The sequence below is a fragment of the Mobula birostris genome, chromosome 8 (genome assembly GCF_030028105.1).
Source record: "Mobula birostris isolate sMobBir1 chromosome 8, sMobBir1.hap1, whole genome shotgun sequence".
Classification (NCBI taxonomy): domain Eukaryota; kingdom Metazoa; phylum Chordata; class Chondrichthyes; order Myliobatiformes; family Myliobatidae; genus Mobula; species Mobula birostris.
The window spans coordinates 95,357,909-95,380,349 of record NC_092377.1 but is presented as its reverse complement, the minus strand read 5'-3'; the positions used below and the strand labels follow the sequence as shown (position 1 = coordinate 95,380,349).

At 48.2% G+C, this 22,441-nt stretch overlaps 1 protein-coding gene across 1 annotated transcript in view; it reads right to left on the bottom strand.

The window, feature by feature from the left end:
• Positions 1 to 21,112, bottom strand: part of LOC140202252 (solute carrier family 22 member 2-like) — a 42,857-nt gene extending 21,745 nt beyond the window's left edge. Inside the window, exons 1-5 of the mRNA XM_072267129.1 lie at positions 20,581 to 21,112; positions 8,192 to 8,295; positions 7,943 to 8,097; positions 414 to 582; positions 212 to 326 (exon numbers count right to left, since the gene is read on the bottom strand). Coding sequence (XP_072123230.1) covers positions 212 to 326; positions 414 to 582; positions 7,943 to 8,097; positions 8,192 to 8,295; positions 20,581 to 20,997 — 960 coding nt within the window. The 5' untranslated portion in view covers positions 20,998 to 21,112. The remainder of the gene's footprint in view (positions 1 to 211; positions 327 to 413; positions 583 to 7,942; positions 8,098 to 8,191; positions 8,296 to 20,580) is intronic.
• Positions 21,113 to 22,441: the final 1,329 nt, after the last annotated feature.

Sequence of the window (22,441 nt, the reverse complement as noted above, 5' to 3'; positions counted from 1 at the left end):
TTCACCCCGAGGGTGGTGAATCTGTGGAATTCATTGCCACAGGCAGCTGTGGAGGCCAAGTCATCGGGTATATTTAAAGTGGAGGTTGATAGGTTCTTGATTTGTAAAGGCATCAAAGGTTAAGGGTGGACATCGATTTTATAGCCTTTTACATCAGGAGAGCAAGGGTGTTGAAAGGGGTACAAAGTGTGGGTTACTGTGGCATAGTTACCTCAATATTTATCGAGAAAAACTTCTTGTTCCTTTTTGCTATTTTCTGAAGGACTTCGACGGCTTTTTTTTGTTTATTTCTTGACAGTAACCACCTCGGAGACTCTGGCAGCAGCCTGCAATTATAAAACAGCCGTTGTTGTCTCCACGCTGTGTGTCCACACTCTTGAGCAAGCAATAATGATTATTCTGACTGACTTTACCAGTAGTAGGTCATGAAAATGAAGTTGGGTACGGTAGTCACCAGCTGCAGGGTCCTCCAGGCTGGCGCCAGGTAAGCGATAGCAGAAAGCAACATCATCCCAAAGCTGAAACATGTCTGGGTTACAATCCCCACTGTTCTTCTGTGCTTCATTCCGACTAGCTCAGAAACTAGGGTTGGGTGAAAATAAACATCTTACAGGACCTTCAAAGGCAACTTCCTGAATCAGACACTCCCTGCAAGAGCCATAACCCCTCCCAGTCCGTCACGTTGTGGAGATCAGAGAGCCCCAGCCATGGGACAACAGTACAGAGGTGTCCCACCACAGGGTCTGACCAGTACCCTCTCAGGTCCCGCTCACTCTGACTCGCACATTCTCGTTGCCCCTGTCCACCTGCCACTGCGCCTTGATGACTGGGTGGAATTCATGGTGTTCTCTGCCAGCCCGGACAACAGTCTGGCAACACTGGTATAACGCCAGTTTGTTCATGTTCCTGATTGGACTGCCAGGCTGCTCCAGTTAGCGTGCATCACCTGTCATGGTGAGCGGGTCACGGTGCAGCTTGTGACAGCTGTGGGATATTGCAGCATCTGCTGCGGCGTTCTCCAGATAAAGCACATTGCAGCTGTGCCCATCAAACACACTCAAACATTACTGCATGGCGCAGGGTCCCTCAGCTGACACACCACACACACACACACACACACACACACACACACTCATAAACACACACACTCACACACACTCATAAGCACACACACTCTCTCACACACAAACACACACACACACTCACACACACACACACACTCATAAACACACACACTCACAAACACACACACACTCACACACACACTCATAAACACATGCACTCTCTCACACACACACACATAAACACACACACACTCACACACACACTCATAAACACACACACTCACACACACTCTCACACACACACACTCATAAACACACACACTCATAAACACACACACTCACACACACACTCATAAACACACGCACTCTCAGACACACACTCACACACTCATAAACACACACACACTCTCACACACACACTCATACATACACATACACACACATACTCACACACACATACACAATCAAACACACACTCACATACTTACACACAAACTCACACTCATACACACTCACACACACACTCACACATAAACACACACAATCACACACACTCATATACATACACACACTCACACATACACACACTCATACACACCACCCACACATGCTCACATGCGCATACACCACACACATACACAGACATACACACTCACACCCACACTCACACACACACTCATACACGCTCACACTCACTCACACACACATACAGACTCATATACACACACAAACTCACACAAAAACATGATCACATTCACACGTTCACACACATAACACATACTCTCACACCCACACAGCACCACACACACACAAACATACTCCTACATAAGCATCACACAGACACACACACACCATACATACACATGCACACACATATACACACTCACACACACATACAGACTCATATACACATGCACTCACACTCATACACACCATACACACGCACTCACACACACACATGCAAACACACACATATACTCACACATAAACAACACACAAACACACATGCAAACACACTCACATACACACATTCACACACACTCACTCACACCCACACAATGCCATACACACACAAACATACACTTACATAAGCATCACACAGACACACACACCACACACACATACATACACATGCACACACACAAACACATATACACATACTCATACATGCACACACATATACATACTCACACACACACGCATACACTCACACACACACACGCACACACACACACACACATACAGGCTCACACACCGATTCTCTGTTGTGGCAAAATGACAAGTTTCACGTCAGGTAAGTCAGTGAAAATAAATCCAATTCTGAAAAGTAAGGTCTACAAATAACCAGTGACACCAAACCAATAATAAGTTAGAACCAGAGAGAAGAAGGGAAAGTCTTTTTTGTGTGTTTGATGAGGACATCCGAAACTGGAGCATGCATTAGTAACAAATTCTTCCATTGTTAATGAGTTTTGCAGACATCTCCATAGCAACATCCAGTATCTTTAAAATAGCGGAATTATTTAAGGGTTATTTGTCATAGTCCAGTCCGTGAAGTCCATATTCCGGTTCACGGTCCGGTCCATCGACCCTTGCTCCAGGTTTTCCTATCTACCCTGTTTCTGTCCTTGTTGAGCTAATTGAGGCAGCTGATGCTCGTTGGGGCTGGCTGCATAAATACATTCAGAGACCAGGGCGTGGCTGCTGGATTGTTCTTGTCCTTACTCCTTGGATCGCTTCCTCTGCCTTCTGTTTCCTCACCTGAAGCCCTGCCTTGTCTTGCCGGTAACTCTCGCCTTGCCTAAAGTTCTTGTCTTGCCTTGCTTTGCCTGTAGCCTTGCCTAGTCTTGCTGTCTGGTCCTGGAGCCAACCCGTACCTAGCTCCCTTCCTGTCCCTTGCCTCTGCCCAGTTAAGTCAGGCCGTCTTGCCGTTAACTGGGGTTGATTCTGTCCCTTCCTGTCCCTTGCCTCTGTCGGGGGGCGGAGGTGATACGTGCCCTGCCCAAGTGATCCGCACCCTGCCCAGGAGGAGCCTGCCAAGTCTCGCCTCTACTCTCCAGCCTCCAGTTTCCAGCCTCCAGCCTCACCGCAAGTCTCCAGTCTCCAGCCTCACCTCGCCTCAAGTCTCCAGCCTCGCCTCAAGTCTCCAGCCTCGCCTCCAGCCTCTAGCCTCACCTCCAGCCTCGCCTCAAGTCTCCAGTCTCCAGCCTCACCTCGCCTCAAGTCTCCAGCCTCACCTCAAGTCTCCAGCCTCACCTCCAGCCTCCAGCCTCGCCTCTAGTCTCCAGCCTTCAGCCTCACCTCAAGTCTCCAGCCTCCAGCCTCGCCTCCAGTCTCCAGCCTCCAGCCTCACCTCTAGTCTCCAGCCTCCAGCCTCGCCTCCAGTCTCCAGCCTCCAGCCTCGCCTCTAGTCTCCAGCCTCCAGCCTCACCTCTAGTCTCCAGCCTCCAGCCTCGCCTCCAGTCTCCAGCCTCCAGCCTCACCTCTAGTCTCCAGCCTCCAGCCTCGCCTCCAGTCTCCAGCCTCCAGCCTCGCCTCTAGTCTCCAGCCTCCAGCCTCACCTCTAGTCTCCAGCCTCCAGCCTCTCCTCAAGACTCCAGCCTCGTCTCGCCTCAATCCTCCAGCCTCCAGCCTCGCCTCAAGTCTCCAGCCTCGCCTCAAGTCTCCAGCCTCACCTCTAGTCTCCAGCCTCGCCTCAAGTCTCCAGTCTCCAGCCTCACCTCGCCTCAAGCCTCCAGCCTCCAGCCTCGCCTCAAGTCTCCAGCCTCACCTCAAGTCTCCAGCCTCACCTCCAGCCTCCAGCCTCGCCTCTAGTCTCCAGCCTCCAGCCTCACCTCTAGTCTCCAGCCTCCAGCCTCACCTCTAGTCTCCAGCCTCCAGCCTCGCCTCCAGTCTCCAGCCTCCAGCCTCGCCTCTAGTCTCCAGCCTCCAGCCTCTCCTCTAGTCTCCAGCCTCCAGCCTCACCTCTAGTCTCCAGCCTCCAGCCTCTCCTCAAGACTCCAGCCTCGTCTCGCCTCAATCCTCCAGCCTCCAGCCTCGCCTCAAGTCTCCAGCCTCGCCTCAAGTCTCCAGCCTCACCTCTAGTCTCCAGCCTCGCCTCAAGTCTCCAGTCTCCAGCCTCACCTCGCCTCAAGCCTCCAGCCTCCAGCCTCGCCTCAAGTCTCCAGCCTCACCTCAAGTCTCCAGCCTCCAGCCTCACCTCAAGTCTCCAGCCTCCAGCCTCACCTCAAGTCTCCAGCCTCCAGCCTCGCCTCCAGCCTCCAGCCTCACCTCTAGTCTCCAGCCTCACCTCTAGTCTCCAGCCTCACCTCTAGTCTCCAGCCTCGCACCTCCAGCCTCGGCTCTAGCCTCAAGTCTCAAGTCTCCAGCCTCGCCTCAAGTCTCCAGCCTCGCCTCAAGTCTCCAGCCTCACCTCTAGTCTCCAGCCTCGCACCTCCAGCCTCACCTCAAGTCTCTAGTCTCCAGCCTCACCTCAAGTCTCTAGTCTCCAGCCTCGCCTCAAGTCTCCAGCCTCACCTCTAGTCTCCAGCCTCACCTCTAGTCTCCAGCCTCACACCTCCAGCCTCGGCTCTAGCCTCAAGTCTCCAGTCTCCAGCCTCACCTCAAGTCTCTAGTCTCCAGCCTCGCCTCTAGTCTCCAGCCTCGCCTCAAGCCTCCAGCCTCACCTCGCCTCAAGCCTCCAGCCTCACCTCGCCTCAAATCTCCAGCCTCGCCTCAAATCTCCAGCCTCGCCTCAAATCTCCAGCCTCGCCTCAAATCTCCAGCCTCGCCTCAAGTCTCCAGCCTCGCCTCAAGTCTCCAGCCTCACCTCTAGACTCCAGCCTCGCCTCTAGTCTCCAGCCTCCAGCCTCACCTCGCCTCAAATCTCCAGCCTCGCACCTCCAGCCTCGCCTCTAGTCTCTAGTCTCCAGCCTCGCCTCTAGTCTCTAGTCTCCAGCCTCGCCTCTAGTCTCTAGTCTCCAGCCTCGCCTCTAGTCTCTAGTCTCCAGCCTCGCCTCTAGTCTCCAGCCTCGCCTCTAGTCTCTAGTCTCCAGCCTCGCCTCTAGTCTCCAGCCTCCAGCCTCACCTCGCCTCAAATCTCCAGCCTCGCACCTCCAGCCTCACCTCTAGTCTCTAGTCTCCAGCCTCGCCTCTAGTCTCCAGCCTCGCCTCAAGTCTCCAGCCTCACCTCTAGACTCCAGCCTCGCCTCTAGTCTCCAGCCTCCAGCCTCGCCTCTAGTCTCTAGTCTCCAGCCTCGCCTCAAGTCTCCAGCCTCGCCTCTAGTCTCCAGTCTCCAGCCTCGCCTCAAGTCTCCAGCCTCGCACCTCCAGCCTCACCTCTAGTCTCGCCTCGCACCTCCAGCCTCGCCTCTAGTCTCATCTCCAGCCTCCAGCCTCGCCTCTAGTCTCATCTCCAGCCTCCAACCTCGCCTCTAGTCTCATCTCCAGCCTCCAGCCTCGCCTCTAGTCTCATCTCCAGCCTCCAGCCTCGCCTCTAGTCTCATCTCCAGCCTCCAGCCTCGCCTCTAGTCTCATCTCCAGCCTCCAGCCTCGCCTCTAGTCTCATCTCCAGCCTCCAGCCTCGCCTCTAGTCTCATCTCCAGCCTCCAGCCTCGCCTCTAGTCTCATCTCCAGCCTCCAGCCTCGCCTCTAGTCTCATCTCCAGCCTCCAGCCTCGCCTCTAGTCTCATCTCCAGCCTCCAGCCTCGCCTCTAGTCTCATCTCCAGCCTCCAGCCTCGCCTCTAGTCTCATCTCCAGCCTCCAGCCTCGCCTCTAGTCTCATCTCCAGCCTCCAGCCTCGCCTCTAGTCTCATCTCCAGCCTCCAGCCTCGCCTCTAGTCTCATCTCCAGCCTCCAGCCTCGCCTCTAGTCTCATCTCCAGCCTCCAGCCTCGCCTCTAGTCTCATCTCCAGCCTCCAGCCTCGCCTCTAGTCTCATCTCCAGCCTCCAGCCTCGCCTCTAGTCTCATCTCCAGCCTCCAGCCTCGCCTCTAGTCTCATCTCCAGCCTCCAGCCTCGCCTCTAGTCTCATCTCCAGCCTCCAGCCTCGCCTCTAGTCTCATCTCCAGCCTCCAGCCTCCAGCCTCGCCTCTAGTCTCCAGCCTCCAGCCTCGCCTCTAGTCTCCAGCCTCCAGCCTCGCCTCTAGTCTCAAGTCTCCAGCCTCCTGCCATGCCTCACCTCGTCTCTTGCCTAGCCTTGAGTCTGTAGACTCCAGCCTCTAGCCTCTTGCCAACCCAAGCCAAGTCTCTAGCTTCGAGCCTCTTGCCAAGCCAAGCCTCTAGCTTCTAGCCTGAAGACTCCAGCCTCGTCGTTACCTAGTTCTGGGGTCCAAGCCAGAGGCAAGACCCAGGTACTGGGTCCTTGTCCAGTCTCTGGCTTGGAGTCCAAGCCCGGGCTCCTAGCTCTCTTGTCCTGTCCTGTTCCAGGTTCCTGGTTTTCCTGTCCATGTCCTTGCCATCGCCCTGTATCCTAGTCCTATCCCTGGTACTTCAGTGTCTGTGTCTTGCACTTGGGTCCGTTCCCAGCCGTGCCCTTATGACAGAACGATCCAACCAACCATGCACCCAGCGACACAGACACTGTCGTTTTCCTTTTGCCACCCAGGGTTCCTTTGTTACATACCCTCTCACCCTCCCAGGTCGTCCATAGTCTGGAACCCTGTTTGGTCGCCCGGAGGCTCCCGTAGAGCGGGGGGATACTGTCATCGTCCGATCCATGAAGTCCATATTCCAGTTCACGGTCCGGTCCATCGACCCTTGCTCCAGGTTTTCCTATCTACCCTGTTTCTGTCCTTGTTGAGCTAATTGAGTCAGCTGATGCTAGTTGGGGCTGGCTGCATAAATACCTCCAGAGACCAGGGCGTGGTGGCTGGATTGTTCTTGTCTCTACTCCTTGGATCGCTTCCTCTGCCTTCTGTTTCCTCACCTGAAGCCCTGCCTTGTCTTGCCGGTAACTCTCGCCTTGCCTAAAGTTCTTGTCTTGCCTTGCTTTGCCTGTAGCCTTGCCTAGTCTTGCAGTCTGGTCCTGGAGCCAACCCGTACCTAGCTCCCTTCCTGTCCCTTGCCTCTGCCCAGGTAAGCCAGGCCGTCTTGCCGTTAACTGGGGTTGATTCTGTCCCTTCCTGTCCCTTGCCTCTGTCGGGGGGTGATCTGCGCCCTGCCCAGGAGGAGCCTGCCAAGCCTTGCCTCAAGTCTCCAGCCTCCAGCCTCCAGCCTTGCCTCTGGTCTCAAGTCTCCAGCCTCCTGCCAAGCCTCGCCTTGTCTCTTGCCTAACTTCTAGCCTCTAGCCTCTAGCCTCTAGCCTCTTGCCAAGCCAAGTCTCTAGCCTCTTGCCAAGCCAAGCCTAGTCTCTAGCCTCTAGCTTCTAGCCTGAAGACTCCAGCCTCATCCTGCCTGCCTGCCAAGCCTCGTCCTTGCCTAGTTCTGGGGTCCAAGCCAGAGGCAAAACCCAGGTACTGGGTCCTTGTCCCGTCTCTGGCTCGAAGTCCAAGCCCAGGCTCCTAGCTCTCTTATCCGTTCCTGTTCCAGGTTCCTGGTTTTCCTGTCCATGTCTTTGCCATCGCCCTGTATCCTAGTCCTGTAGTCCCGTCCTAGTACTTCAGTGTCTGTGTCTTGCACTTGGGTCCGTTCCCAGCCGTGCCTTTATGACATTATTATCAACATAAAAAACACTTATTTATATATGCAGACACTAGGACCTTTATTGGACTTACTCATTCATAAAAGCAGAGAAGTTGAAAGGTAAGGGAGGGTTTACAGGGAATTACAGGGGTTTACAGGGAGTTTAGGAATGAGTAACAAGTCTTAGGCGATTAAATCTTGGGAGATGCAAAATTCCAGGACTGAAGGAGCACACATATCTCACTTAACTATTTAGCAGAAATAAAAGAGTGTCTTACTTAAGACATAGATACTGATCCAGCCCCCTTTGCTCAGTATTCCCTGCAGTGTGCGGAAGATGAGGAACCAAAGGTAATTCGGAGCAAGCGCCACCGCAATCCCTGCCACTGTCGTCACAAACTGGGAAAATAAGAAGCCGAGTTTCCTACCATATCTACAAAAAGAGGAGGGAAAACACTCAGATTTGCAATTGGTAAACATTGTTGAATGTTACTTTTCACATAGTGTAGACGTGGAGTGATACTTACAAGTCTGCCACAAAACCCAGGATTACAGTTCCAATCATAAATCCCAAATTTAGGCAAGCTTGAGACAAATCCACCTTCCAGGCATCAGTACACACAAGTCCAAACTGTACCATTGGCGGAAGAAGAGAAACATAGCAATATATCAATATTGTTCTTCCATTGCATATACGCTCAGTGGAAAATATCTAATCAGCCAATCACGTGGCAGCAGCTCAATGTATTAAAGCATACAGACATGGTCAAGAGGTTCAGTTGCTGTTCAGATCAAACATCAGAATGGGGAGAAATGTGATATAAATGATTTTGACTGTGGAATGATTGTTGGTGCCAGACGGGTTGGTTTGAGTATCTCAGAAACTGATGATCCTCTGGGATTTTCACACACAACAGCCTCTAGAGTTTACAGAAAATGGTGTGAAAAACAAAAAAAAAATCCAATGATCAGCACTTCTGTGGGTGAAAATACCTTGTTTATGTAAGACTCACTTTGCCTAGTGGCATGATCTCGGGGGTGGCACCCCCTACCCAGCCAAACTTTAGCACACTTCTTTGGGTGGATGCTACATGTTGTGTCCCTTGTGTAACATCCGTACCCCAAAATAACATTCAGTCCACAATGTGCGGTTAAACGATTAAAATTTTATATCTAAGTATGGGGTTAGTAGAGAAACAAAAGAAAAGGAAAACAAATAAAAGGCGCCAATAATCTCATAAACATGTCCAGTGCACAAACGTTGAAGCTCACGGATTCACTTTCACTGATCGTCCTTCGCTGGCTGTCGATCCCTGGGCTCCTGTCCCAAGCCCGGGACCAACGGGTCCAGCCACCATCTCCTCAAGCCACATCTTCTCTCTTCATCCTCTTCGCGCCTTCTCCCCCAAGCCCGCGCAAACTAACAGCTTTCACACAGACAGAAAGAATAACATCTATCCCAATTGGTTAGCAAATGAATACAAGTCCCGTTATCACTAATTATAACCCAAACACGCTGCTACAGAGAACATTACCTCATCAGCTTAATATTCCAGGGTTCTGATGTTTCAGATGTGATAGAGGCAGAGGAATGAAAGGTGGGGGAGTGGCATTGCTCGTCAGGGAAAATGTTACAGCAGTGCTCAGGCAGGACAGATTAGAGGGCTTGTCTACTGAGTCCTTATAGGTGGAGCTGAGAAACAGGAAAGGTATGGCCACATTAGTGGGGTTGTATTATAGACCACCCAATAGTCGGCAAGAATTGGAGGAGCAAATCTGCAGAGAGCTAGCAGGCAACTGTAGGAAACATAAAGTTGTGGTGGTAGGGGATTTTAATTTTCCACATATTGATTGGGACTCCCATACTGTTAGGGGTCTAGATGAGTTAGAGTTTGTAAAATGTGTTCAGGAAAGTTTTCTAAATCAATATATAGAGGTACCAACTAGAGAGGATGCAATATTAGATCTCCTGCTAGGAAACGAGTTAGGACAAGTGATGGAAGTCTGTGTAGGGGAGCACTTTGGTTCCAGTGATCATAACACCATTAGTTTCAACTTGATCATGGATAAAGATCGATCTGGTCCTAGGGTTAAGGTTCTAAACTGGAAGAAGGCCAAATTTGAAGAAATGAGAAAGGATCTAAAAAGCATGGATTGGGACAGGTTGTTCTCTGGCAAGGATGTGATCGGTAAGTGGGAAGCCTTCAAAGGAGAAATTTTGAGAGTGCAGAGCTTGTATGTTCCTGTCAGGATTAAAGGCAAAGTGAATAGGAATAAGGAACCTTGGTTCTCAAGGGATATTGCAACTCTGATAAAGAAGAAGAGAGAGTTGATAAAGAAGAAGAGAGAGTTGTATGACATGTATAGGAAACGGAGTGAATAAGGTGCTTGAGGAGTATAAAAAGTGCAAGAAAATACTTAAGAAGGAAATCAGGAGGGCTAAAAGAAGACATGAGGTTGCCTTGGCAGTCAAAGTGAAGGATAATCCAAAGAGCTTTTACAGATATATTAAGAGTAAAAGAATTGTAAGGGATAAAATTGGTCCTCTTGAAGATCAGAGTGGTTGGCTATGTGCGGAACCAAAAGAAATGGGAGAGATCTTAAATGGGTTTTTTGTGTCTGTATTTACTAAGGAAACTGGCATGAAGTCTATGGAATTAAGGGAAACAAGTAGTGAGGTCATGGAAAATGTACAGATTGAAAAGGAAGAGGTGCTTGCTACCTTGAGGAAAATTAAAGTGGATAAATCCTCAGGACCTGACAGGGTGTTCCCTTGGACCTTGAAGGAGACTAGTGTTGAAATTGCGGGGGCCCTGGCAGAAATATTTAAAATGTCGGTGTCTACGGGTGAGGTGTCGGAGGATTGGAGAGTGGCTCATGTTGTTCCGTTGTTTAAAAAAGGATTGAAAAGTAATCCAGGAAATTATAGATCGGTAAGTTTGACGTCGGTAGTGGGTAAGTTATTGGAGGGAGTACTAAGAGACAGAATATACAAGCATTTGGATAGACAGGGACTTATTAGGGAGAGTCAACATGGCTTTGTGCGTGGTAGGTCATGTTTGACCAATCTATTGGAGTTCTTCGCGGAGGTTACCAGGAAAGTGGATGAAGAGAAGGCAGTGGATGTTGTCTACATGGACTTCAGTAAGGCCTTTGACAAGGTCCCGCATGGGAGGTTAATTAGGAAAATTCAGTCGCTAGGTATACATGGAGAGGTGGTAAATTGGATTAGATATTGGCTCAATGGAAGAAGCCCAAGAGTGGTAGTAGAGGATTGCTTCTCAGAGTGGAGGCCTGTGACTAGTGGTGTGCCACAGGGATCAGTGCTGGGTCCATTGTTATTTGTTATCTATATCAATGATCTGGATGATAATGTGGTAAATTGGATCAGCAAGTTTGCTGATGATACAAAGATTGGAGGTGTAGTAGACAGTGAGGAAGGTTTTCAAAGCTTGCAGAAGGATTTGGACCAGCTGTAAAAAATGGGCTGAAAAATGGCAGATGGAGTTTAATACAGACAAGTGTGAGGTATTGCACTTTGGAAGGACAAACCGAGGTAGAACATACAGGGTATATGGTAAGGCACTGAGGAGTGCAGTGGAACAGAGCTATCTGGGAATACAGATACAAAATTCCCTAAAAGTGGTGTCACAGGTAGTGACACGTGCAAAACCCCAATCCTGGAACCCACTGGTAACTTGCTGACTCGCCGATCCAGAGTCGGGGGGTGCATGGCACCAGTCCTTGCCATCCCAACGTCCACCCGCGGATGTCCCATGCCCATGCCGCTGATCTTTGAACTAGGCTCCAGTCTGAACCCTGATTCCCCAAACAGCCCCATCCCCAGACGCTCACCTGACCCCTATCTAAAAAAAGACACCAAGACTGAGCCACTTAAGCAGAGACTGCAGCTCAGTGACATCTTGAACGGAAGCTTTGACTTAAAATAATAAAAGAAAAATTATTTGGGTAGGTTCCAAATACCCTTATGTTCATCGTGTAGGGCGGGGTGGGACGTCATTGGCCTTAGTTCAGTTGTTGGATCTTGTCCTGTGTCTGTGGTTGCAGACTGAGGTAAAGGTCAGTTTATGTCAGACAGCATCAATTAGCGAAAGCCAAATAGTCTTTGATGCTTTTGATAAGATATCAGAGATGAGGCCTCGGGGGAACAGATGAAGGAGGCATGTCATGGAAGGAATCTAGTATCGTGAGGAGAGGGACTGAATGTGGGGAACTAAATTGCGGAAAAGGCCCGACTTTGGCACAGAACCAGAGGCCCATCATCAAATTGTGCTGGAGACAGTAAGTAGCTCAGCTTACTAATGTGTGTCGCTGTTCACTGCAGATAAATAATACACAAAGTAAAAATGAGAACAGTACAATAAAGTGTCAATAGTTTTTCAAGAAGTGGAGGGAAATGGGGCCATGGTGTGTAGATAATGCCAGTTATTAAACCAGGTAATAGCAAATGCATTGAAAAGCAGGTGCAGTGGGAAGACCATAATACAAACGAGCAGAATCAGGTCATTTAGTCTGTTGAGTCTACTCTGCCATTCGATCATGGCTAATTTATTTTTCTCCCTGAACCCCATTCTGTTGCCTTCTCCTCATAACCTTTGACACCCTTACTAATTGAGGATCTACCAACCTCCGTTTTAAATACACCCAATGACTTGGCCTCCATGTCATCAATGGCAATGGATTCCTCAGATTCACCACCCACCAGCGAAAGAAATTGCTCTACACCTCTGTTCTAAAGGTTCATCCTTCTAGTCCTAGACTTTTCCACTATTGAAAACATCCTCTCCATGTCCACTCTATCAAGCCCTTTCCATTGGGTTTCAGTCAGATCCCCCTTCAATCCTCTAAACTCCAGCAAGTACAGTACAGGCTCAGAGCCATCATAAACACAAAATACTCCGCAGATGCTGGGGTCAAAGCAACACTCACAACATGCTGGAGGAACTCAGCAGGTCGGGCAGCATCTGTGGAAATGATCAGTCAATGTTTCGGGCCAGAACCCCTCATCAGGAGGGTTTTTCCTTCTACCGTGGTCAAAGTACCTGAGACCCAGGTTCAATCCTGACTCCCGGTGCTCTCTGTGTGGAGTCTGCATATCCTCCCTGAGATTGTACCGATTTCTTAGAGGGCTGCAGCCACGCCCCCACCCCCAACACCACATCCCAAACGCACACAGCTTGATGGGTTAACCTTTTGCGGTAACTTGTTCCTGACGTTCAGCGGGTGCTGGGACCCGATGGGAAAGTGGGGCGAATGAACATTTTAACACTTAGAAGTCCAGCTCAGTAACAGGTCCTTCCAACTCAGCAAGTCCACGCTGCCCAGCCACACCACGTGACCTACTGCTACGAGAGGAAGCCAGAGCACCTAGAGGAAACCCTTCTGGTCACGCAGATAAGTTACAAACTGGTTACGGACAGTGGCGTGACTTAAACCTGGCTCACTAGTGCGGTCGAGTTATGCGCTAGCCGCTAAGCGACTGTACTGCCCGGGGGGGGGGGGGGGGGGTGTAATTGGCGGTCGCTGGCCAGCATGGACTCAGTAGGCCAAAGGGCCTTTTTTCCAGGCTCTATCCCTCAATGAGCCTATAAGATGGCTTGACTTGTTGGCTGTAGGGCCAGCGGCAAAGGTTGCAATCAGAGGTGACGGTGAACTAATGCACACTTAATTAGATCCATGTTGGTGTAATGGTAGCAACGCATTGAAGCCCTTCCTCCACCAGGACAAAGCAAAGCCAAAAGCACAGCATCGATTGATTCACGGGATTCAACTCGAAACATAACACGCTGGATGCACTCAGCCTTATCTGTGAGAGGACAGAGTGAACATTTCGTGTTGAAAGCCTTCATCACTTTTCAGTGACTCTTGCATTTTCTGCTTTTATTGGAGAATTTCACCTGCAGTTTTCTTTCTGAATTTCATTCACTGGGACATAACCATGAAAAACAGGGTTGGGGCAACTATTGAGAATTGCTGGGACCTTTTGTATTGTTCTCAGGTCTGTTAAGAGTAGACCTGATAGAGCATGGAGAGGTTAAACAAAGAAACATAGAAAACCTACAGCACAATACAGGCCCTTTGGCCCACAAATCTGTGCCAAACATGTCCCTACCTTAGAACTACCTAGGCTTTACCCATAGCCCTCTATTTTTCTAAGCTCCATATAGCCATCATGGAGTCTCTTAAAAGACCCTGTCATTTTCGCCTCTGCCACCGCTGCCAGCAGCGCATTCCACGCACTCACCACTCTCTGTGTAAAAAACTTACCCCTGACATCTCCTCTGTGCCTACTTTCAAGCACCTTAAAACTGTGCCCTCCCGTGCTAGCCATTTCAGCCCTGGGAAAAAGCCTCTGACTATCCACACGATCAATGCCTCTCATTATCTTGTACACCTCTATCAGGTCACCTCTCATCCTCCGTCGCTCCAAGGAGAAAAGGCCGAGTTCACTCAACCTATTCTCATAAGGCATGTTCCCCAATCCAGGTAACATCCTTGTAAATCTCCTCTGCACCCTTTCTATGGTTTCCACATCCTTCCTGTAGTGAGGCGACCAGAACTGAGCACAGTACTCCAAGTGGGGTCTGACCAGGATCCTATATAGCTGTAATATAGCTGCAGTTGGGGGAATAAAATGGGGGAAATAATATAACAGGGGAAGTTGATCCTCTGGCAGTGAAAAAGCGTAGAGTTAAGACAATGCCACGAAGAATTTGGTAACTTAAATATTGACACAGGAATTTTATTTGGTGGTGGTGAAGCCACTGCTGAAGACAGAGTCCATCAAATATTTTAGTGAGAATTATAACATTAACACCCAGACACTGAACAATTAACACCCTTTCATTACATTCAAGACACATCCAGAATCAACATTAACTGGGTTACACTGGCAATCAGATTCAGCTGAAAGCACGTCTCAGAGGAACAACAGATTATACCACCAGTCGTGCAAGGCATCCTTACCACCATTCATTAGAGCTCTTGGGTATAAATTATGAGTTTCACTGCATGCCCAAGTTGTATTGGCATATAGAACTGTTATTTTTCTTGTAGTTTAACTTTCTTGAATTTTAATGTAATCCATGCAATTGTCTGCAAATTTTCCAGTAATTACAGTATTGTTGCTTCTGTATTTTTCAGTAGCAGGTGTCACAGGACTGGAATCTGACTGCTTTCTACTTATTACCACGGGAATTCGTTTTATCTCCAGTGTGATTATGAGATGACCACAACTACTTTTTCCTTCATCTTTTCCTTTGTTCTCATGGCTCCTCTTTATTTTTTGTTCATATTCTGTCTTATAACATTGTAACTGTTGAAGGGGAAAGAATAGAGAGGGCAAATACCTAGTCAACAGGGATGTGGATTGTGCTAATAAGACCATAAGATATAGGAGCAAAATTAGGCCATTTGGTCTATCGAGTCTGCTCCGCCATTTCATCATGGCTAATCCGTTTTTCCTCTCAGCCCCATTCTGCTACCTTCTCCCATTTCCGTTCATGCCCTGACCAATCAAGAATCTATCAACCTCTGCCTTAAATATACATAAAGACTTGGCCTCCACAGCCTCCTGTGGCAACAGATTCCATAAATTCACCACTCTCTGGCTAACAAAATTCCTCCTCATCTTCATTCTAAAAGGACACCCCTGTATTCTGAGATTGTGTCATCTAGTCTTAGACTCTCCCACCATAAGAAACATCCTCTCCACATCCACTCTATCAGGACCTTTCATCATTTGATAGGTTTCAATTAGGTCATTCCTCATTCTTCAGAATTTTAGTGAGTGCAGATCCAGAGCCATCAAATGCTCTTTATATGACAGGCCATTCAATCCTGGAATCATTTTTGTGAACCGCCTTTAAACCCTCTCCAGTTTCAGCACATCCTTTCTAAGATAAGGGGTCCAAACCTGCTCAAAATACTCCAAGAGAGGCCTCACCAGTGGTTTATAAAGTCTCAACGTTACATCCTTGCTTTTATGTTCTAGTCCTTTCAAAATGAGTGCTAACATCACATTTGCCTTCCTCACCACAGACTCAACCTGAAATTGGCCTGTAGGGAATCCTGCACAAGGACTCCCAAGTCCCCTCGAGCTTCAGATTTTTGTATTTTCTCTCCATTTAGAAAATAGTCAACCCTTTCATTTCTTTGACCAAAGTGCATGACCATACACTTCACGATACTGTATTCCATCTGCCACTTCTTTGCCCATTCTCCTAATCTAAGTCCTTCTGTAATCTCTCTACTTCCTCAAAACTATCTGTTCTCCATCTATCTTCGTATTGCCTGCAAACGTTGCAACAAAGCCATCACCTCCGTTATCCAAATCATTGACATATAAAGTAAGATGAATCGGTCCCAACACAGACCCCTGTGAAACACCACTAGTCACCAGCAGTCTCTTTATTCCCACTCTTTGCCTCCTGCCAATCACCCATTGCTTTATCCATGCTAGAATCTTTCCTGTAATACCATGGGCTTGTAGCTTGTCAAGCAGACTCTTGTGAGGCACCATATTAAAGGCCTTCTGAAAATCCAAGTACACAACATTAACCGTTCTCTTTTGTCTATCCTGTTTGTCATTTTTTCAAAGAATCCCAACAGATTTGTAGGGCGAGATTTTCCTTTGAGGAAACCACGCTGACTATGGCTGATTTTATCATGTGCCTCCAAGTACCCTGAAACCTCATCCTTAATAATGGACTCCAACACCCTCCCAACCACTGAGGTCAGACTAACTGGTCTATAATTTTCTTTCTTCTGCCTCTCTCCATTCTTGAAGAGTGGAGTGTCATCTGCAATTTTCCAGTTTTCTGGAACCATTCCAAAATCTAGTGATTCTTGAAAAATCATTAATAATGCCTCCATTATCTCTTCATCCACCTCTTTCAGAACCCAGGGAGTGTACACCATCCGGTCCAGGTGACTTATTTACCTTCAGACCTTTCAGTTTCTCACAATCCTTCGCCCCAGTAATGGTAACTTCACACACTTCATGACCCCTGACACCTGGAACTTCCACCATACTGCTAGTGTTTTCCACAGTGAAGACTGAGTAAAAATACTTATTCAGTTCATCTGCCATTTCCTTGTCCCCAATTACTACCTCTCTAGCATTGTTTTCCAGCAATCCAATATCCACTCTCACCTCTCTTTTACACTTTATGTATTGAAGAATATTTTAGTATCCTACACTTTACGTATCTGAACAAACTTTTGGGATCCTACACTTTACATACCTGAAGTAACTGTTGGTATCCAAATATGATGACAGGGAACCGGAGACAAAAGTAGAGACATGGGATGCAACAGCAACGACACAAAAAGTTTCAGGAACTTCATAAATGATGTTATAGCGTGCATCTATTGTTGTAATAGAACAATGGATTCTATAATTTACCATCACCCTCACCTGGTCTCACCTGTCACACTAGCTTATGCTCCTTCCACTTCTTCCGCCCACCACCTTCTTATTCCGGCTTGTGCCCCTTCCTTTCCAGTTCTGATGAAGGGCCTTGGTCCAAAACGTCTACTGGCTATTCCTCTCCACAGATGCTGACTGACCTGCAGAGTTCCTCCAGCATTTTGTGTGCATTGCTCCGGAGGGACATATTTGTGCCACGGAAGAGCCAGGTAACGCTGATCTCCAGCAAAGAGAGTATGTAGCCACCTACCCAATATGTTCAAGATCCTCACTATCACTGAGACCCCCACCATCACCATACTGCCGGTCATCAATGGCTGGAAAATGCACTGGACCTGCCATGGACACACTCTCGTTGCAAGGGCAGAAACAAGGTAGGATGGTCTACAGTGAGTGACTCAGCTCCTGGCATCCCAGAGCCTCTCCACTAGGTGTCAGGCACAAGTCAGGAGAGCGATGGAACAGTCTCCACTTGCCTGGATGAGTGCAGACCCAACACCATCCAGTAAAAGGCAGACCAGTTCATGAGCTTCCCCTAAAAACTGAACCTCCCCTAACCCACCCCACTTCCCTCCCCACCAGCCTTGGCTCAGTGTGTTCCAGCTGTAAGGCGAACTGCAGAACTCACCTTCGCACCTCCACAGTCTGTGCTGGGCACGGTCCAGTCCATCGCAGGCAGAGCCCTCCCCACCGTTCAGCACATCTACACACAGCACTGCCACAGGAAAGCAGCATCCATCGTCAGTGTTTCCCTACCATCCAGGCCGTGCGCTCTTCTCATTGCTACCATCAGACAGGAGGTAGAGGAGTCTTAGGTCCCACACCACCAGGTTCAGAAGCAGTTATTAGCTTACAGGCTCCTGACTGGTGTGGATAACTCTATTCACCACAACTTTGAACTGATCCCACAGCCTACAGACTTCCGTTCAGGGATTCTCTACCATTCATTTTCTCAGGATCATTTTTCCTTTGTACAATTTGTCTTTTGTACATTGCTTGGTTGTTTATATACGGGGGCATGGGGGGTGATTGATAAGTTCGTGGCCTAAGGTAGGAGTCCATTTTAGAAAACCTAGCACATTTATTTTTCAACATAGTCCCCTCCTACATCTACACACTTAGTCCAGCAGTCGTGGAGCATACGGATCCCTTCTTTGTAGAAGGGGTCCACAGCAGGGGTGATTGATAAATTTGTGGCCTAAAGTAGAAGGAGATGAGTTATTAACTTCAAACTTTCTGCAGAATCACTCAACGAGTTGATCTGCATGTGCATGTAATGAGAGTGTCTTGGACCTCCAGGTGGGCCACAGCAGGGGTGATTGATAAGTTCGTGGCCTAAGGTAGAAGGAGATGAGTTATACGGCTCTCGTTACATGCACATGCAGTTCAACTCTGAGTGAAAATGCAGAAAGTTTGAAGTTTCTCCTCATTTCCTTCTATCTTAGGCCACAAACTTATCAATCACCCCTGCTGTGGACCACTTCTGGAGGTCCAAGACACCGACTTCTACAAAGAAGGGATCCATATGCTCCACAACCGCTGGACTAAATGTAGGAAAAATAAATGTGCCGTTTTTTAAAACTGAATTCTTCTACCTTAGGCCATGAACTTATCAATCACCCCTCGTTTAAGAATAACTGATCGCAAATAGGCCATTCAGCCCATTGAGTCTGCTCTGCCATTCCATCATGGCTGATTTATTATCCCTCTCAACCCCCATTCTCCTGCCTTTTCTCCATAACCTTTGATGCCCCAACTAATCAAAAACCTATCAACCTCTGCTTTAATAACTTGGTCTCCACAGCCGTCTGTGACAATGAATTCCACAGATTCACCACCCCCGGCTAAAGAAATTCCTCCTCATCTCTGTTCTAAAGGGACATCCTTCTATTCTGAGGCTTTGCCCGCTGGTGCTAGATTCTCCTACTATTGGAAACATCTCCTCATTCACTTTAAACGCAAGCAACAGGAATTCTGCAGATGCTGGAAATTCAAGCAACACACATAAAAGTTGCTGGTGAACGCAGCAGGCCAGGCAGCATCTCTAGGAAGAGGTGCAGTCGACGTTTCAGGCCGAGACCCTTCGTCAAGACTAACTGACGAAGGGTCTCGGCCTGAAACGTGGACTGCACCTCTTCCTAGAGATGCTGCCTGGCCTGCTGCGTTCACCAGCAACTTTTATGTGTGTTCCTCGTTCACTTTATCTTAGCCTTTCGATATTTGATAGGTTTCAGTATTGAAAATTTCTTGAAAATTGCCTGCAAGAAAACAAATCTCAAGATAGTATCCAGTAACGTTGATAATAAGTTTATTTTGAACTTTGAACTTCAGGGAGCTGCTCACTTATATGATCATAGTGATCTAAATCCATGTTCACACTATAAGCAGCACACACTTAACACATCAAACGATGAAGATCCAGTTTCTAGGTATGAAGGGAGGTGGAAGATGGCTGGAAGGAAGTGAATAGAACAGAGACAGGAATATTCCAGGAATCAGCCATCCCAATGCCCCTGTGGTTAGGGTAAATGTCAGTTTAATGCATGGATCCATTCTACTTTGGAAGTCAAAAGCTCCCCCGTTGAGGGCCAGATTCCAAATAACATTGCACCTTCTAAAAACAATGGAATAAAAACTTACTAAAACATTGAAAGATATTGAATTTGACACAGTGAGTTGCAGCTGCCTAGCATGCCAGTGGGAGAGGTGAAAGAAGATACGACAGTGGCATTTAAGAGGCTGTTCTTTAGGGATATGAAAGTGCAGGGCATGGGGCGATATGGATTGCATGTGGGCAGAAGAGAATTAGTTTAATTTAGCACTGTGCCGAGCCGAAGGATATCTTCCACATTCTACAAGGCATAGAATCAGAGCAATAAGATCTGGTCTAGAAGCACCAGCTCACGTGTGTCTGAACCTGCTCCCGCTCTTCCTGGATTCCAGTGAGGGTGAGTCGCTGGGCTGCTAGCTGCTTGTTTGGCCTCGGGCTCTGACTGATCTGATGAGTAGGTTCTGCAAGCTCAGGTCAGGATCTCGGTTAAATTCAGCTACTTGGCTTAAACCGAAGCTGAGTATCTGGTGAAACCCAGGGAGCGGGGTGCTGGCATCGCCGTGCGCTGGGCTGGATGTCAGGACGTGGATTCAGATTCAGGTTCATTTGTCACTTTAAAACAGGTGGTGAAATGCCCCGGACCAAAGGACGAGCTGGGGGCAGCCTGCTAGTGTCGCCAACATAGCGTGCCTACTGTGCTCAGCAGGGCCACACGGAACGCAGCAGAACGGAACATACCAAGCGACAAAGCAACAGCAGTGAAACAAGACCTGTTCTTCCTTCCCTCCTACGCGCATACGGTGCGCGGTCCTCTAACGGGGGGGGGGGGGGGACTGCGGTCTCCTCACTTGTGTTGGCTTGGCAACTGGATGACACTTACCTGCTGAGGGCCGGGCTCGCGAGGGGTGACCTACCTCGGTGACAATGCTGGGATATGAGCCTTCCTCGAAAACCCACCCCCCCTGGCAGAGGGTGAGGGGGAGCTCCTGTGCCGAGGTGTTTGGCAGGAACGAGAGCGGGGTCTCACAGTGGCCTGACGGGGTCCACTCCCACTCCACATCGTACCTGAGGCAGTGGCTATGTGATGGGACCCCACCAGCAGCAGGGGGCACTGTATAGTTCCACTCCTCTTCCTGGGACCAGCCGCAGTTAGCCCTCAGCTCCGATACCCCTGGGCTTCTGCACCAGTGCCGAGGAGTGAAGGCCAGGAAAACAATCCCAACGTACAAATAGGAGAACACTGCTGATGCTATGCAGGACAGAGTGAAGGCCGTCTTCTGGAAGACTCCAAATTCTCCAGCTTCCTCCAAGAGGTCGTCAAAGGTGGCCATTTCCCCGGCCCTGTAGTCCTTTTGCTACCAGTGAGTGTGCTGTCCACACAGAAGGGGAGCTGATGTGAGTCTGGCTCAAAGGTCTTCAAAGTGTTTGAGCAAATAATGAAGTTAATAGATAAAGAACTAACTGTATTTCACATTCGGGCTAACCATTTCACATCAGGCTTATCAATTATCAACGGCTGTCTCACCGGGACACTGAAATCTGGGCATCTAATGCAGCCAAGTGTGAGGTTTGTGCTTAGAAAGATTAAATATAAAGTGTTACATGCTCAAGGAGATCTGTGTTTTTTTTTGTGAGAATGATGTAATGGTCTTTTGGAGGTCACCTGATGTGACTTTCCTGCCGATGTGAGGTCACGTGATGACATGAGCACCATGGGAATAAGGGAAGATCCCAGATGACGCAGTAGGTTTTTAGTTTGTAGATTCCCGGGTTGAATGTGCCGTGTCTCCGTTTCTGTTGCGTGTTTATTTTTGTGACGCAGTTTCATTTTTAAAACGGAGTGTTGAGTTCTATTGCAAGATACAATATTATTGGACTGGAAATTTTTGCTAGATGTGCTGATTTACTCAATTCCAACAGTAGAAGGGAGAGTGAAGACTTTAACGAAGTACAGGATCGAAGGATCGAGAGGAGTCGGCATCGTTTGGCAGTTTAATAAAGGATCAACCTTATTGAGTCTTCGTTGGAGGAGTAGCAACCTGCATCGAAGAAAACTCTTGCCAAAAAGAGCAAAGAGTTCATGCAAAGGTTTGCTCTCTCTCTAAAAGAACTTAAGGTCAGTTGTTTTAAACTGTTTATTTTCGGCATCATGAATCCTGTGGACAGAACCAGCAGGAAAGTCGTGTCTATGAAGAAATCCTTCTCCAGGGAAGTCTCTCCCAAGTGAACGTATAAATCTGTTGGACTTTCGAATTTACCATTTTAAGAACTATATCTGACTTTATCGCTTTAAGAACTGTTTTCGCATTTACGCTTTAAGAACCAGTGCCGAGTGACAATTTGTTGAACGGCTACATAACGGTTAACTTCCTGTTAAAGTTTTTGTTTGTTTTTTTTTCCTTGTTGTTTATCCGTGTTTAATAAATGTTTGGTTGTTTTTATATAACCTGTCTCGATTGATATTCATTATTGCCGTTTACGTAACAAAAGGAACAGTACACAGTTAATGGCAGAAACTGTAGCAGCAACAGTGGATGTATCTTGGGGTCTAAGTCCAAAGCTCCCTGAAAGTGACCCCACAGCCCAATAGAGTTGTAAAACATGTGCCATGTTTCCCTTTTGTAGATGAGGCACTAAGTTGGAAAAACTCCGGAAGCTATGTTGCAGCATGAATAACTTCACTCACCACAACTCTGAATGGATTCCACAACCAACAGACCCACTTTCATGGACTCTACAACTTATGTTCTCAGTATTGTTTAGTTTTTATATGCA